Below are 18,211 nucleotides of genomic sequence, written 5' to 3'. Positions count from 1 at the left end.
TGGAGAAACAGTGGAAACAGTGTCAGACTTTATTTTTTGGGGCTCCAAAATCACTGCAGATGGTGATTGCAGCCATGAAATTAAAAGACGCTTACTCCTTGGAAGAAAAGTTATGAGCAACCTAGATAGCATATTCAAAAGCGGAGACATTACTCTGCCGACTAAGGCCCGTCTAGTCAAGGCTATGGTTTTTCCTGTGATCATATATGGATGTGAGAGTTGGACTGTGAAGAAAGCTGAGCGCTGAAGAATTGATGCTTTTGAACTGTGGTGTTGGAGTCCCTTGGACTGCAAGGAGATCCAACCAGTCCATTCTGAAGGAGATCAACCCTGGGATTTCTTTGGAAGGAATGATGCTAAAGCTGAAACTCCAGTACTTTGGCCACCTCATGAGAAGAGTTGACTCACTGGAAAAGACTCTGATGCTGGGAGGGATTGGTGGCAGTATGAGAAGGGGACGACCGAGGATGAGATGGCTGGATGGCATCACTGACTCGATGGACGTGAGTCTGAGTGAACTCCAGGAGTTGGTGATGGACAGGGAGGCCTGGCGTGCTGCGATTCATGGGGTCGCAAGGAGTCGGACACAACTGAGCGACTGGACTGAACTGAATTTTTTGCAATAACTGCATATATATATATGCATATATCCTATTGGTTCTATTTCTCTAGAAACTCCAATTTAATAGAACAGAATTAACAAGAAGAAGTTTCAAAGGATCATGGGTTCTTTTGAGTGTTTATAGTCACTTTCACCAATCTGTAGTTCCCAGACTGATAATCTAGGCTGACTTCCTAGGCCTGTCTATGTGTACTTGCCAGCCTAATAATACTTAAGAGCAGCTAAATGATATTGTAAAGATAAATGTGTCAATTTTAAAGGACAAGTGGAAGAGAAAACAAAAACAAAAACAAAAAAAGGCAGAAAACCCAAACAGGAACCCAAACAGCACAGTCCATATGTAGGAATATCTGGAGATGAATGTAATTAAGTGGAAAGAACAAGTATTTCAAAACTAAAACTATGACTAAGAATGTTCTGGGATTTCCCACCTATGCAGTACCTGTCCTTCCACTATGGTGACCAAGGAGCTTTAGATGATTCCAGAGTAGAACATATACTAGACAAGAAACGAGAAACCTGGATTTTAGATACAATTTTGCCACTGAGAGAGCTTGGATATATAATTTAATGTATTTGATTTTTGCCCTATAAATTATAACTGCTTGTGAGACTAAAATTAAATGGATGACTCACTATTTTTTTCTCTGGTAATTTTCCTAAGGAAATAATCAAGGATCTGTCCAAAAAGTTAGCTGTGAGAAGTTCATTACTTATTGTTGATAGAGTAAAAATGAAAAGAAGCATACATGTTCAACAATAGGGAAATGGTTAAATAAGTGGTATACCATGTAGGTAAATAGTGTGAGGTCACTAAAAGTGATGTTTATAGACTCATACTGAAATGAAATATACTGTATGCTAGTAAGTGAGATGCGTCAGTAAGTTTGGAAAACTCAGCAGTGGCCATTGGACTGGAAAAGGTCAGTTTTCATTCTAATCCTAAAGAAGGATAATGTGAAAAAATGTTCAAAGTACCACACAGTTGCACTCGTTTCACATTCTAGTAAAGTAATACTCAAAATCCTTCAAGCTAGACTTCAGCAGTATGTGGACAGAGAACTCTCAGATGTACAAGCTGGATTTAGAAAAGACAGAGGAACAGAAATCAAATTGCCAACATTGTTATATTGTAAAGAAAGCAAGGGAATTCCAGAAAAACATTTACTTCTGCTTCATTGACTATGCTAAAGCCTTTGACTATGGATCACAAGAAACTGTGGAAAATTCTTGAAGAGATGGGAATACCAGAGCACTTTGCCTGTCTCCTCAGAAAAAAACTGGCTTAAAATTCACATTTGAAAAACTAAGATCTTGGCATCTGGTCCTACCAGTTTAGTCCCTTAGTCATGTCCGGCTCTTTGTGACCCGTGGACTGCAGCACGCCAGGCTTCCCTGTCCATCCCCAACTCCTGGAGCTTGCTCAAACTTGTGTCCATCAGGTCAGTAATGTCATCCAACCATCTCATTTCTGTCATCCCCTTCTCCTGCCTTCAATCTTTCCCAGCACCAGGGTCTTTTCCAATGAGTCAGTTCTACACATCAGGTGGCCAAAGTATTTGAGCTTCAGCATCAGTCTTACCAATGAATATTCAGGACTGATTTCCTTTAGAATGGATCTCCTTGCAGTCCAAGGGACTCTCGAGTCTTCTCTTACACCACAGTTCAAAAGCATCAATTCTTTGGCACTTGGTTTTCCTTATAGTCCAACTCTCACATCCATATGTGACTACTGGAAAAACCATAACTTTGACTAGACAGACGTTTGTTGCAAAAGTAATGTCTCTGCTTTTTAATATGCTGTCTAGGTTGGTCATAGCTTTTCATCCAAGGAACAAGCATCTTTTAATTGTGTGACTGCAAGTAACCATCTGCAGTGATTTTGGAGCCCCAGAAAATAAAGTGTGTCACTGTTTCCACTGTTTCCCCATCTATTTGCCATGAACTGATGGAACCAGATGCTGTGATCTTGATTTTCTGAATATTGAGCTTTAAGCCAACTTTTTCACTCTCCTCTTTCACTTTCATCAAAAGGCTCTTTAGTTCTTCTTTGCTTTCTATCATAGGGTGGTGTCATCTGCATATTTGAAGTTGTTGATATTTCTTCCGGCAATCTTGATTCCAGCTTGTGCTTCATCCAGCCCAGCATTTCTCATGATGTACCATGCATATAAATTAAATAAGCAGGGTGACAATATATAGCCTTGATGTACTCCTTTCCCAATTTGAAACCAGTCTGTTGTTCCATGTCTAGTTTTAGCTGTTGCTTTTTAACCTGCATATAGATTTCTCAGGAGGCATGTCAGCTGGTCTGGTAGTCCCATCTCTTTCAGAATAGTACAAAGTTTGTGTGATCCACACCGTAAAGGCTTTGGCATAGTCAATGAAGCAGAAATAGATGTTTTTCTGGAACTCTCTTGCTTTGTCGATGATCCAGCAGATGTTGGCAATTTGATCTTGGTTCTTCTGTCTTTTCTAAATCCAGCTTGAACATCTGGATGTTTGCAGTTCACATACTGTTGAAGCCTGACTTGGAGAATTTTGAGCATTACTTTGCTAGCGTGTGAGATGAGTGCAATTGTGTGGTAGTTTGAGCATTCTTTGGCATTACACTTCTTTGGGATTGGAAAGAAAAACTGCTGGAGTCCAGCTCCAGCAGCCAGGGAATCAGCCTGAAGGGATGAGTGGTGTCGGTGGGAAATGATGTAGCCTCTGACTTGAGGTACGGGACTACATGTTTAATTCAAGCATCAGGTCTTTTATACTTTTTCAAAAGCATTAGGTCAGAGGTTTTACATTTTCAGCTCCCCCTCACCCAGATTTATTAACTCCTTGTTGCCCGTCAAACAGAGTTTCTGTTTCAGCGATTCTCTCAGAATCGTGTTTACTTGTGATTACATGCTTATGTTTGGGCCCCATACCACATTCCTCAGTTTATTTCTTATCTTTTAAAATCCTGCTTGTCCCTAGTATCCTAAACTCACTCTCTCCTAAAAAAGCTTCTAACCATTCTTAATTATTCCTAAACCCTAAACTCAGCAAACTTCCTTTGCCATAAACATTTCCCTCACGAACAGGTCTCAGATAACAATCCTTCCCATGGCCTCAAGCTGTGGCCTGCGTCCTCATCCTGGGACATTCTTTGTAAAAATCCTTGAACAAATGTCAATGGTTACTTCATAGATTATTTTCTGGGCACAACTGCAGAAGGCTTTGTGCTTTCTCATGCTTCTCTCAAGAACAATAAGCACCTTAACATTCTTTCCAGACAACTCAACTGAAGAAAGGAAGAAACAAGTCAGAATCAGAAGAGCTAACTCCTTCATCCTGGATCCATGCCTGTGGAATGAGGAGAGGGAGCTGGAGCTGGGCCTCCATTTTGTCAGTAATGCCTAACGCAGCTCCCGACAAAAAACTGACCTTTTCCAGTCCTGTGGCCACTGTTGAGTTTTCCATATTTTCTGGCATATTGAGCACAGCACTTTCACAGCATCATCTTAGGATTTGAAACAGCTCAACTGGAATTCCATCACCTCCACTAGCTTTGTTCATAGTGATGCTTCCTAAGGCCCGCTTGACTTTGTCCCAGGATGTCTGGCTCTAGGTGAGTGATCACACCATCATGGTTATCTGGGTCATGAAGATCTTTTTTGTACAGTTCTTCTGTATATTTTTGCCATCTCTTCTTATTATCTTCTGCTTCTGTTAGGTTGATACCGTTTCTGTCCTTTATTGAGCCCCTCTTTGCATGAAATGTTCCCTTGGTATGTCTAATTTTCCTGAAGAGATCTCTAATCTTTCCCATTCTGTTGTTTTCCTCTATTTCTTTGCACTGATCACTGAGAAAGGCTTTCTTATCTCTCCTTGCTATTCTTTGGAGCTCTGCATTCAAATGAGTATATCTTTCCTTTTCTCCTTTGCCTCTAGCTTCTCTTCTTTTCTCAGCTATTTGTAAGGCCCCTCAGACAACCATTTTGCCTTTTTGCATTTCTTTTTCTTGGGGAAGATCTTGATCCCTGCCTCCTGTACAATGTCATGAACCTCCATCCATAGTTCTTCAGGCACTCTATCAGATCTAATCCCTTGAATCTATTTGCAACTTCCATTGTATATTCTTTAGGGGTAATAGAGCACATCATGTTTCTAGTAAGCTGGGAGGGAAAAGAGGAAAGAAACCAAATGTGAAGAATGAGAGCGGCCATTGGTGATCATGAGGCAGCCAGCAAAGGATTTTCTTTTGTCAGTGAAGATAATAAACAATCTTCTATTCTTATTATAAAATGTTTTATTTGAGCCAAACTAAGGACTAGCCTGGAAGCCTGCTTTCCAGATTACTCTGAGAAAATGCTTTCAGCACTTTCTGAGAAGCAGTTTTCAGCAGTTTTGTATCTTGTCAGAACAAAGAACATTAAACATGTCAGGGTTACATCAGGGTTTCTCAAGGTTTCAAAAGAACAGTCCAGCATGTACACAGCAAGTCAGTCTGGGCTTGCACCTGGGAAGCGAGTTATTATCCCCAAAGGAGGGCTGGCATTGGCATTCCAGAAAGAGGCATTTAATCTTTAAACGTGCACAATCTTTGTTTCTTGTCAATGTTTTTTTCTTTAATAATTAAAGCAATGCAAATTTGATAGGCCACAAACAGGAACTTTAGTTAGCATTGAATTCAAGTTACAGTGTTAGTTGCTAAGTCATGTCTGACTCTTTGCGTCTCCATGGACTGGAGCCCGCCAGGCTCCTCTGTCCATGGAATTCTCCAGGAAAGAATACTGGAATGGGTAGCTGTTCTCTTTTCCAGGGGATCTTTCCGACCCAGGGATTGAACGTCTCCTGCATTGCAGGCAGATTCTTTACCCACTGAGCCATCAAGGACCCTGATTTCCGTGCTGTCAAAAACCCTTGTGTAATTTACAATTGGCTTTCCCCATATACTTGATTCTTCCATATCTGTAGTTCTGAATCTGTGTATTCAAGCAGTGGGTATCCTATAGTGATGTAGTATTTACTTAAAAAAATATATCTGTTGTAGTAGACCCATGCCCTTCAAACTTTGTTCAGGGGGCAGCTGTACAAGGTGAGAATGCTTCTCCAGCCTCAAGGTCTAAAACCCTGGGGATGGCTCTTAGGGAAGGAGTAACAGATTGGGTGGTGAAAGACCTTTTTCCTGATGTCTTCCAAAAGTAAGATGTGGTTACTTGCGTGAATTTTAAGGAGTCTGGTGGCCTTAGCATGAGCTCGAGAGCAGGGGAGCAGATAAAGAATGAGGCAGAAGCCCACGGTGGCAATTTCCCCGCAAGGGGCCCTCTACTGGGACAGTTTTATCACTGAGCCTTGACAGAGTGGGCAGTGTATCCTTCTGTGCTTTTCTCTTGCCTGTAAGGACATGCTGTCTTCTTTTGTCTTGCCCACTCATCATGTCTAATTGCCAGCGCAGTGCCTACTGGCCACCCCAAAGGCTTCATTTCCCCCTCACTTCACGTCTGTAAGCTTTGTTGTTTAGTCACTAAGTCACGTCTGACTCTTTTGGGACCCTATGGACTGTAGACTACCCAGCTCCTCTGTCCATGGGGTTTTTCAGGCAAGAATATCAGAGTGGGTCACCATTTCCTTCTCCAGGGGATCTTCCTGACCCAGGGATCAAACTCATGTCTCCTGCATTGGCAGGCCTGTCCTTTATTGCTGAGTCATGGGGGAAGACCGTCTGTAAGCTTATGCCTATGTGTATTCAGTGTTTCCTCTTTCAGCAGAGTAGTCTCAAGGTGGATGAGCTAGTTTTCTTCCAAACTGAATGAGAGGAAGGTAGGAGATGGGGTTGATTATCACTTTTCAAATTGGTCCTCTTAGCCCCGCTCCCTGGCGGGAGTCCCTCCCTCATAGTTTGAGTAATAGGGAATCTAATGCTTTTGTTTGGGGGTGAAAAACGTCCTGAAAATATTCAAAGAGCAAATATGAGTGGGAGGTCAAGTCTGAGGAATTGAGGCTTTTGGAAGAAGGACTGTGGTGACTCCCCAAGCCCATCTTTAGTGGAAGATGCCTCTGAGTCCCCTGTATTTGTGACAGTGATACAAAACAGAGCGCTGCACACATAACACCATGGAGCCACAAACCAGTCAGCTGAGCGCCGCTTCCCACACAACAGGAGGAGCAGGGTCTGGAGATGAACTGTCTGTTCCTCCGTTCACTTGTGAGCGGAATCGAGTGGGTGGATGGTGGGTGAGATCTCCAGTGTTTACTTAGTTGTTACACTCCCCTGGCACCACACCCCACTTTTTTTAAAGTAATAAAAAGAAAAGCAGAACTGAAGATAACTGATTACTAAATGTGGTTTCAGGCACCAAGTGCCTTTTACTTCCTATTTATTTAAAGCTTTTCATTGAAGTTAGGGCAGGGCAGAGGGGCATCTGGAAGGGGAGGATGCAATCCTGGCTAAATGGGCCCTTTATGGGACTGGAGGTTTTGGAAGAACTTCAAATGGAGTGAAATGACTAAACTTCCCCAGTTCCAAGGAGTTTTGTTGTGTGGGGTGGGGGGAGGAGGAGGGAGGGGAGAAATCTCCAGCACGGAACTCACTGGCACATTAGGAACATAATGCAAGAGAGAACACAGTACATTTCTGGGTGAGATGCAGAGTTTGGAGGAGATAATGACTATTTTTTCAGCGTCTTGTTACATGCATAGCAGAGCAGCTTTAAAGGAGGAAAATAAAAACAATTTTTTTTTTTTTTTACTTTCCCAGTATCCTTATTATATCAGACAATGTTGTTTCCTAAACTTCTTGAAAAAAAGCAATACAACTCAGTATCTGAGCAGGTCTCTTCCCTTCCCTGAATACCCATATGCATGCTAAGTCACTTCAGTCATGGCTGTCTTTTTGCGACACCATGGACTGTAGCCCACCAGGCTCCTCTGTCCATGGGATTCTCCAGGCAATATTGGAATGGCTTTCTATGCCCTCTTCCAGGGGATCTTCCTGACTCAGGGATCAAACCTGCATCTCTTAAGTCTCCTGCAATGGCAGGCATGTTCTAAGGGGAATAGCCCACCTCTAGCTTTGAGGTACATCCTTACCAGTCTAAGCTGAACAGGAATATAGCATGTGACTTAAGAAATGTTTCTTTGTTGGGGAGAGAGGGTAAGGGGTTAGGGGTAGAGGAAAGGAAGCAATCTTACCTTCCATTGGATGCTGTCCTGTCTAGATATGACACTAGGAACCACGTCATGTAGTATTTTGGATGATGAAGTCTTTTAATCTAGATGATAAAATTTATATTCTTGGAAGGACAAGTTGAAAAATGGGAAGAACCTGGATCCTTGTTTATATTGTTGAGTCACTGAATTTATCAGGTGGTTTATCTGGTCTGTCAACCCTAGAACTAACTCATCTCTTGTTCTGTGAAATAATGTATTTTCCTTGTTAAAGTATTTGCATTTCAGTTTTCTATTTCTTGCAGCTTAAACAAGTTTCAGATTTGTGTATTGATGCTGAACGTTTATTCTGTATAATATTTCCTTTTTTTCCCCCTTAAGTAATTATGATATAGGCAGTTTACAATCCTTGGGGTTCAGTTCAGTTCAGTCACTAAGTCGTGTCGGACTCTTTGCGACCCCATGAATTGCAGCACGCAAGGCCTCCCTGTCCATCACCAACTCCCGGAGTTCATTCAAACTCACGTCCATCGAGTTGGTGATGCCATCCAGCCATCTCATCCTCTGTCGTTCCCTTCTCCTCCTGCCCAAAATCCCTCCCAGAAGAAGAGTCTTTTCCAATGAGTCAACCCTTCACATGAGGTGGCCAAAGTACTGGAGTTTCAGCTTTAGCATCATTCCTTTCAAAGAATGCCCAGGACTGATCTCCTTTAGAATGGACTGGTTGGATCTCCTTGCAGTTCAAGGGACTCTCGAGTCTTTTCTCCAACACCACAGTTCAAAAGCATCAATTCTTCAGCGCTCAGCTTTCTTCACAGTCCAACTCTCACATCCATACATGACTACTGGAAAAACCATAACCTTGACTAGGTGGAACTTTGTTGGCAAAGTAATGTCTCTGTTTTTGAATATGCTATCTAGGTTGGTCATAACTTTCCTCCCAAGGAGTAAGCGTCTTTTAATTTCATGGCTGCATTCACCATCTGTAGTGATTTGGGAGCCCCCCAAAATAAAGTCTGACACTGTTTCCACTATTTCCCCATCTATTTCCCATGAAGTGATGGGACCAGATGCCATGATCTTCGTTTTCTGAATGTTGAGCTTTAAGCCAACTTTTTCACTCTCCACTTTCACTTTCATCAAGAGGCTTTTTAGTTCCTCTTCACTTTCTGCCCTAAGGGTGGTGTCATCTGCATATCTGAGGTTATTGATATTTCTCCTGGCAATCCTGACTCCAGCTTGTGCTTCTTCCAGCCCAGCGTTTCTCATGATCTACTCTGCACATAAGTTAAATAAGCAGGGTGACTATACAGCCTTGATGTACTCCTTTTCTTATTTGGAATCCATCTGTTGTTCCATGTCCAGTTCTAACTGTTGCTTCCTGGCCTGCATACAGATTTCTCAAGAGGCAGGTCAGGTGGTCTGGTATTCCCATCTCTTTCAGAATTTTCCACAGTTTGTTGTGATCCACACAGTCAAAGGCTTTGGCATAGTCAATAAAGCAGAAGTAGATGTTTTTCTGGAACTCTGTTGCTTTTTTGATGATCCAGCAGATGTTGGCAATATGATTTCTCTTTCCTCTGCCTTTTCTAAAACCAGCTTGAACATCTGGAAGTTCACAGTTCACGTATTGCTGAAGCCTGGCTTGGAGGATTTTGAGCATTATTTTACTCGTGTGTGAAAGTGAAAGAAAGTGAAAGTGAAGTCACTCAGTCGTGTCTCTTTGTGACCCCATGGATTGAAGCCTACCAGGCTCCTCTGTCCTTGGGATTCTCCAGGCAATTGTGTGGTAGTTTGAACATTCTTTGGCATTGCCTTTCTTTGGGATTGGAATGAACTCATATGAATTGGGAGCCTCAGCTTTTCTAACTGCAAAGACATGAGCAATCCGTTATTTGTTCAACTAAAGATATTTTAGTTTATTATTTAAATATTTATTATTTATAGTTATTAATCACTACGTTCTAAACACTGTTCTCGAAGCTTGGAGTACATCATGAACAAGAGGGAGAAAAATCTCCACCCTCATAAAATAAACAATATGAGGAAACAACATGTCAAATGGTAATCGTAAGGAGGAAAAAAATCAAGGAAGGAGGATATGAAGTCCTGTAAAGGAGTTAGGTTTGAAGTCTTGAATTAGATGGTTTGAAGTCTTATGGATAAGAAAGTCAGGGAAGGCTTTGCTGAGACAGTGACTTGATTTTGCAAACAAGTAAGTGGAGACAGCCGCTTGGATCTCCGAGGAAGAGTCTCAGCACCATCTCTGAGGTGGAAGCAGCCTAGCATGTCCGCAGAGGAGTGGTGACAAAGGTAATAGGGAGCAGTGTTGGGTCTAGCCTCGAAGGCTGTGCGCAGGACTTTGGATTTCACTCTGAGTGGTAAGGGGAACCACTGGAGGGTTTTGTGCAGAGAAGTGATGTGCTCTGACTTATGTTTTAACAAGCTACTTAATTCCTGATGGCTCAACGGTGAAGAATCTGCCTGCAATGCAGGAGATACAAGATTCTAGTTTGATCCCTTGGTCAGGAAGATCCCCTGGAAGAGGAAATGGCAACCCACTCCAGTATTCTTGCCTGAAAAACCTCATGGACAGAGGAGCCTGGCAGGCTACAGTCGAAAGGGTCACAAAGAGTCAGATGACTTGAGTGAGAAAAAGCACACACGCACACCAATAGTAAACAGAAGAGAGGTAAGGGGAGTGACTGAGAGTCCTGTGAGGGGACTATTCCAATAGTATAGTCCCCTTTCTTTTCACTTTCCTTCTTTCCAATAGTATAGAGAATATGATGGTGATCTGGCCCAGGGGAGGCAGCATAAGCTGTTGTCGGGAAGTAGTCAGATTCTGGTTGTAACTTGGTAAAAATCATGGGATTTCAAATGGTTAGCATAATAAAGACACTGAGATTTCTGGCCTGATTGAAGGAAGAACTGAATTGCCAATTCTTGAGATATGAAAGATCGTAAAGGGAGCAAGTTTTGTCACAGACAGTTGAAAGCTCAGCTTTGCAAATTCTGAGATGCCTAGTAGATCTCCAATGTAGATTTCAGGTAGGCAGGTGGATCTACATGTTTGGAATATATGAGTGATCTGGGCTGGAGATACACATTTGAGAGTCATTAACATAACTTAAAGCCATTGAGATTAGGGCCAATTATTCTGAGTGAAGATAGAAAAAAAAAAAAAAGTTCCAAAATGTAAAAGCCAGGCTGAGGAAAAGGGAACAGAGACTGAGGAGGAATATGAATGGTAGGAGGCTTCCCTGGTGGCTCAGAGGTTAAAGCATCTGTCTACAATGCGGGAGACCCGGGTTCGATCCCTGGGTTGGGAAGATCCCCTGGAGAAGTAAATGGTAACCCACTCCAGTATTCTTGCCTGGAGAATCCCATGGATGGAGAAGCCTGGTAGGCTACAGTCCACAGGGTCGCAAAGAGTCGGACATAACTGAGCGACTTCACCTTCACCTTCATTGTCTGAAAGAGGAAAATGTTCTCTAAGATTGAGATGGCTGTGTTAAATGCTGCTGAGAGATTGGGTAAGATAAAGACTAGACATTGGCCCCTCAAATTAATGACATTGGTGACTTTGGGTAACTGCTTCATGGATTTGTAAGGGAAACTGGAGTGGGCTTAAGGGGCGTGAAAGAGAGAGGTGGCAGAGAGCAAGCACATGCAGGCCTTTGAAGGTACCTGGCTGGGGAGAAAAGAAACGGGGCATTAAGTAGAATGTCCAGTGCAGAGGAAATGATTTATGATAAGGTGGGCCGGGAGGAGGGGGACTTGTAGTGCTTGCCAGCAGGGGTAGGGTCAGCTGGAGGAGAAGGGTGTCAGCCTCTGCAGGGTGCATGAACTGTTGATCCCCAGCAACGGGAGAGAAGGCAGGGTGCAGTGTGTAGACAGAAATGCAGAGATCATTTCTTGCTGTGGAGGCAGAAGCTGGGTCCTCGGAGAATATGCCAGCTTATTTCGGAGAATATGCCAGCTTATTTCTGAGAATTGTTTTGACAGAAAGGTAGAAGTACCGTAATTACTTCATGCTGCTGCTCAGACAGGTGGTTTATGACTGCTGATTATTCAGACCATGGACACATAGTTCAGTATGCTGATGTCCATTATCTATCTGTTCGCACTCTTATCTGACACAGACAACCATGGAAACAGTGAGATATTTGTGTAAGTCAATAGAATTTTATTTAATGAGGTCACTCATTCAAAAGGTTGTGCTTTCTGTGTTTACTCTTACATTATATATAGTTTTTATTTATACAGAGATTCAAAACTTCAGTTACTTCAGGCTAAAATTCCTTGAGAATTTTCCCAGAATATACTGATTTACTCCCTTTCATTTTCCCTACTTTCAGCTAGATGACTACGTCACTATTTCTCACTTTTCTGCTGCAACACTTGAACATATCCTTAGCAATATCGGTAAACCAACATAAACAGGGCAGCTCATAGCAAAATAATTTATGTACACCTCTAAGTAAGGCATAACCAGAACATTGGGAATATTAATATCAGTGATTGGAACAATTATAGCTGCTGCTACTTAATATTATCCACCAAATATTATTCTAGGTACTCTTTATCCATTATCTCTAAACCCTCACAATATCCTTATTAATTGGTATTTTTTCACTTTATAAATAGGAAAATGAAGGTTCAGAGGGAAGAGGCAACTTGCTCCGAGTGTCAAAGACAACAACAGAGCTGAACATTAAATCCAGGACTCTACACTGTGAGTTCCCCGTTTTTGGTTTGCCCAACATCTCACATGGGTTCACAGATACAAACACACAGTTCTTGCCTATAGAGAAGACACAAATAAAGATGTATTTCCAAAACCAAGGTGCTTGGCAGGATTGGTGAACACCAACTATTATGCAAGTATTGAGAGAGAGCGAGCTTACAGCATGGTCTAGGGAGGTTTGCTGGAGGGGATGTTATTCTAAACTGAATTTCAAAGAATGAGTATGAATTATGTTGAAAAAGTAGGAGAAGCATATTCTAGGTTAGAAACAAACCTTGTGTGGTAGGGCGTTTAATAAACTGAACAAAGTTCAGTAGTTATGCACACTCAGATTTAAGCTGGAGTAACAGGAGATAAGGTGCTTGCCTGAATATTGGCAGTGATGATCCAGAAAAGTTACATCGTCAGATGTCAGATTTGAGTTAAAAATGGAAGTGAGCTAGCAACCATTAGGAAGAGGGCAAGTTCAGAAATTTTTAGGACTCTTGTGTCAAGTGGTTTGTTCTCAGAAAAACTTTCCTAGGAGAGACCATTATTTTGTGCACACAAATAACACAGTAAATTGTCATCATCACCAAGTTCATTCTTAGAGGGAAGCTCAGTTCAGTAACTTCATCTTAATGTCACAGGTGAATTCTGTAATAATAAGACCATATAGGATGTGTGGCTGTTGGCACTAGCCAGCCTCACACATGCATAAATAGAGTAACCCTGAAGAAATAAAAGTGGACACATTGTCAGCAGAAATCACAAATTTATTAACTCTTAAATATATCAATCAATCAGTCATTTACCATTATGGCAAGAAATATATACAGTGTCCCATGGTAAACTGCAGTGTTTCAAAATGAGAGAAGATAATAAATGTGTAATTCTGTTGTGGTGGAAAGAACAAATCACAATTTCCTCACATCTTAGTGTGGAAGACAAACTTGATCTACAGTAATACTTCAACACCACATGCTAAAAGTGTAAAAAAAAACAAAACTCTATATCTAATATTTTTCTAAAATACATGTATGCCACGTATAGCCATTTCACAAAAAGGTAAAAGAAATTAAAAAGGGAAAAATGAGGCCATTACTTTTTCACAGATCTCATTGGCAGGTTAACATGGCTCAATACATTTACTGTTTATATTTAAATATATATTGTTTTAAATTGTGTAATAATTATCAGAAAAGCTTCAATCCATCTACCATACATCCACTAGTAACAATATCTAAGGTGATTAGTAATCAACACAGAAATGTGAAATGAGAGAAAAGTGGGAGGGTTGATTTTTTTAAAAATTTTTTCATTTTTTTTGCTTCTGCTTTAAAAATAGGCTTCTGAGGATTGTGAATTACTGCTGTTAAAATAAGGTTGATGAAGATACCATGCACTATAAAGCATTTCAGGGAGGAGAAAAAGCCCCACAGGAATTGAATAAACAAGGGAAAAATGAGAAGCACAAAGAAAACAGGGACATTTCCCTTTTTTTTTTTTTTTTTAAGCAGGAAAATCCTAACTCCTAGAAAGGAAGCGTAATTTTATTCAGACACTTGAGAATAGCTATAAAACCACGAGTTGCAGAGATCGAGTTCAAAACACTCAGAGAGGCCTGCAGTGTTCCCCATCCTCTGAACTTCTGAAGCCTAGCAGTGATCACGCAGGAGGGGTGAGGCAGAAGAAAGTGCCTCTGCACAAAATCCAGATCCACGACCGGCTGGGCGCTGTCCTGGCAACTGCTCCACTCAGTAAGACACGCTGCAGGTACAGGAGGATCCTACTTGCTTTCCTATATGTTTAAACAGTTCTAATACCTGCAACTTAGTTAGGATCCCTACGTCCAAATTAGAGCAGAATTACAAACCTTTGAGCTCTTCTTGACCTCGTCTCTATGGGCCCTCAAGATGCTCAAAGTATGAGTCCAGCCACCTCCAAGAGGCCTCAGTTTTTATTTTACCTTCATTATGCAAATTCCACTTTTTTCACACTACTAAACAGGAAAAAAAAGGTAAAGAATGAAAAAAAAGATACAAAAGGAAGCAAACGAAAGTGATAAAGAAATAGGATAAAATGAAGAAAAAATTAAAAAGCACAGGTTTGAGAAAGGAACAAGAAAATTCAATTCGGCAAATTTCACCAGAACAGTGTGCGTATACCCTAAAGTGATCAAACTTGTCAGTGATGTGAGTTTTTCCAGTTTATGTAGTTTGACCAAAAAAAACATGACTTTAGATCGTAGCAAACCCACTAATTCTCACTTCCACATTCATAAATGATTCAACTCACTTTGTTTAACAGCAACACAGCTTTCAGTGAGAAATCATCCATTGCAGCCAGGATCACACCAGGAAACTGAAGGTAATTTTTTGTTTTTTGCCTTTTTTTTGGTTAAGCTAAAACACATGAACAGCAAAGAGTTTTTAAAAATTTACTTTTCTCTTACAAACTCTCATTCAGAGAATGGTAATTCTGAAGTCTGTTAAGTCTTGGCATAAACAGAAATTGGATGACTAGATTGTACTCGAGAATATTGTGGAATTTTTTTTTTTTGCTCACCTCCCCCTATTGTTTGCCAACAATGATTGAAGTTTGCATGGAACATCCCCATAGCTGAAGTGTAAACAATGCATAGGAAGGAGTCTATGACAAGATGATGCATCACACAGGCATTACACAGAGGACCTTCACAACTTCATGCACTCGGAAACATGCATGAAGAGGAGGGGAGGACGGCTCAGGGTTACCATCCAGGTGCCTTGAGAACAGAGAACTGCAGAAGTGGCACTGTTGATGTTTAGCTGCAAAGAGAGAGGGAGACATAAACTGTTTTATGAAGCATTATCAGATTGCTTTGCAAAAGATGAGGCGCAGTTATGATTTTTATAGCTAAGTAACAGACTGAAAATACTATGTATGAGATCTTTGCTTGCGACCGTTAAGAGAGAAAATGAATGATGTTAGACAATATTGATTTCCTGCATTAATCTGTCAATTTGTTCACACAGAGCAAAGCTAAAAATACTCAGGCTGCAATCACATGATTAAATATACAGTTTAAGCATTCATGCTTACCAGATAAATTAATAAATGAATCGTATTATTTGGTTGAAAGAGACTAAAAGTTTAACTTCGTCTTTTAGCTTTTGTCACTCTTCTTAGACTCCACTGGATGTCAACCCTAGAAGTCAATTGTTACAGCCTCAAGAACAGGGAATGTGGGATTATTCTTATTTAATCAGAGGTCTTCTTTCTTTAAACCAACAGCTGGGAGCACTATTTCTTCCAAACTTGGACAAAGTTCAGTGCTTTGAATGGGGAACAAATTCACAATGCTGCCACACGTATCTGAATCCTTCCAATCCAAGGTAAAAAGCCAACCTTAAACAACAACACAGGCATGAATTTAACTACAGTCAACTTTCAATTATCCTCTGGAATTACTCACTTTGTGAGTTCTAAATTTCAGCCTGACTTCCTCCTTGTGGTGAAATACCATTAAACTTGGCCAGGCACAGCAAATTAATGTACTTATTAACCTTAGCTAAGTGCAGAACAGGAACTGTAACCTCTTGAAAAACAGACATCAAAGGATCCTAGAGCCGGATATAAATTAGATCTGGATAATTGAGAGTTGTCTGAATTGACCCAGATAGAATTGACTTTTGATGTGAGAACTCCACAATATTTGAAATGCCATGATCTATATGCTGAAGGTAGGGTCTTTTCAGCACTTAATACCTTGAAAATAAGGGTTATGCTACACAATGTTGCCAAACGTTAGACTCAAGAGCTCATGCAGAAATGCTGTGGATTCTCAAAGACCTTTTATGGTTTTCGTTGACTATAATGCAAGAAAATATCCTCAAAGAGAGGAAAAACAGCCATGCAGCTTTTCAGTCATTAGCTCCAATCACAAAGTATCACGGAGCGAGATGTTACTTACAAGACCCATATGTGAATGGTTTTCAGGCCTTAGATGTTTTGCCACAAAGAGGTGCTTCCTGAGAAGTTTTCTTTCCCATTTGGAATACAAGGTGGCCTATTAAGAGAAGCCTCACTTAAGCCACCTGGCATAAAATGAAATTTTCTCAAGTAGGCTCTATCCATAAACACTGCAGGGAATTGTAGGAAAACCTGACCTTCTGGTACTGACTGAATGTAATCCCTTCTGTAGTAGCTGGCAATTGGTACTGTACTTCTTTGGGGTAAAAAACTCAGAAATGCACAAAGATAGGCATCTTCATTATTGTTACATTTCTCCTGTCTTTTAATTACTTATATATATATATATTTTTTTTTTTTGAGTGAATTTCAACCTATTTTTTCCTTCTTGACCCACTTTTGACAAATCCAACAGTGATGCATAATAAGGCTACACGGAAGGCCATTTGAAAACCACTGTGGTGGGACATTATTAAACTAAGACATCCTGATTCTCTGGAGTGTGTTGAATGGCTGTTTGTGTCATTTTGACTACCCATCCCAAGGCCCCCAGATATGAACAGGTGAGAGAATCTGAAACGAGGTCAGCAGCTGGCTGAACTACTACTGAGTCTGAACACGCCTTCTTGTCCTCATCTGACTATACTTATTCCACACAACCATAATCCCCCTTTTGCCACCTGCAGGTAGCCTTCTGCACCCACAGTCCTACACCGCAGGGAGCTGATGGCTGATGCTGGGCTTTTTCCTCTTGATGCTCCTTGAGCTTAGACTGTGTTCCTTTTGTTCTTTCTATTTTGCCAAATTCCACTCCTCACTTAAGACTGCTCAAATTTCTGTCTTCTCTACAAAGTATACTTCCGACTTGTTATAAGCACTTTGCTGCATGGGTTATCCATTACCTTCTACTCTGAAGCTGATTATGAAGTTTTAGTTTTTCCCTTGGTATTGGTGATACAGCAATGTCTTTCACCTTGCGTTTTATCTGGACAAGGTAAGCACCTAGCTGATATAAATGGAAGAGCAACCGTGACCTCTGAGGTACAGTGGTATAGTGAGAAAGATGCTGAAATATTAACACTTGCATTTTAAATGCTATGTTTCATGAGTTTCTAATATCTTTAATAGAGCACCAGTAGAAAAATCTATGAAATGAAGCTCCTTATATGATACAGTTACCCCACAGTATCTGTGGCGGATTGGTTTCAGAGCCCCCAAGGATACCAAACTTTGCAGATGCACAGTCCCTTATATAAAATGGTGTAGAATTTCATCTAACCTGCACCCATCCTCTCATGTACTTTAAATAATCTCTAGAGATTACTTGTAATCGTTAATACAATGTAAATGTTATGTAAATCATTTACCTGCAAGGTAAGTTTAAGTTCTGCTTTTTGAAACATACTGGAATTTCCTCTACTACTGAAATTTTTTGATCCAAGACTGGTTGAAACTATGTGTGAGGAACCTTTGAGTAAAGAGGTTTGACTGTTTGGGCCATTTTAGAAACTTTTTCCTTCCACGTCTCCTTCCTCTGCCAATATGTGACAATGAAGCTGTATAAATTGTTTACCTATCTAAAGTGACTGTATACTTTCTAGGACAAGTTTCAACCAACAAATAGCTAGTCTGATCTTTCTACAGAATTATAGACTGCTTCTTATGAAACATGGATTCTCACCAGTGTAAACTAACCACTAGCATTAAATAACAGATGCCATGCTATTAACAATGGAATGAGTAAAAGACGCTGACCATGG

General features: G+C 40.8%; 1 protein-coding gene and 1 long non-coding RNA gene across 12 annotated transcripts in view; one reads left to right on the top strand and one right to left on the bottom strand.

The window, feature by feature from the left end:
• Positions 1–14,809: 14,809 nt before the first annotated feature.
• On the top strand, positions 14,810–16,930 carry LOC138082128 (uncharacterized). Its single transcript, XR_011145082.1, has 3 exons — positions 14,810–14,867; positions 15,774–15,874; positions 16,867–16,930. It is a non-coding gene; the product is annotated as an uncharacterized lncRNA (long non-coding RNA).
• CAMK2D (calcium/calmodulin dependent protein kinase II delta) overlaps positions 16,454–18,211 on the bottom strand; it is a 310,011-nt gene continuing 308,253 nt past the window's right edge. For all 11 annotated transcript variants that reach the window (XM_068975392.1, XM_068975398.1, XM_068975389.1 and 8 more), the window contains one exon: positions 16,454–16,548. In XM_068975392.1, coding sequence (XP_068831493.1) covers positions 16,482–16,548 — 67 coding nt within the window. In that variant the 3' untranslated portion in view covers positions 16,454–16,481. The remainder of the gene's footprint in view (positions 16,549–18,211) is intronic.

The sequence above is a fragment of the Capricornis sumatraensis genome, chromosome 7 (assembly GCF_032405125.1).
Source record: "Capricornis sumatraensis isolate serow.1 chromosome 7, serow.2, whole genome shotgun sequence".
Taxonomy (NCBI): Eukaryota; Metazoa; Chordata; class Mammalia; order Artiodactyla; family Bovidae; genus Capricornis; species Capricornis sumatraensis.
Note: the sequence above shows the minus strand (reverse complement) of the source record. Positions and strands in the feature narration are given on the sequence as shown.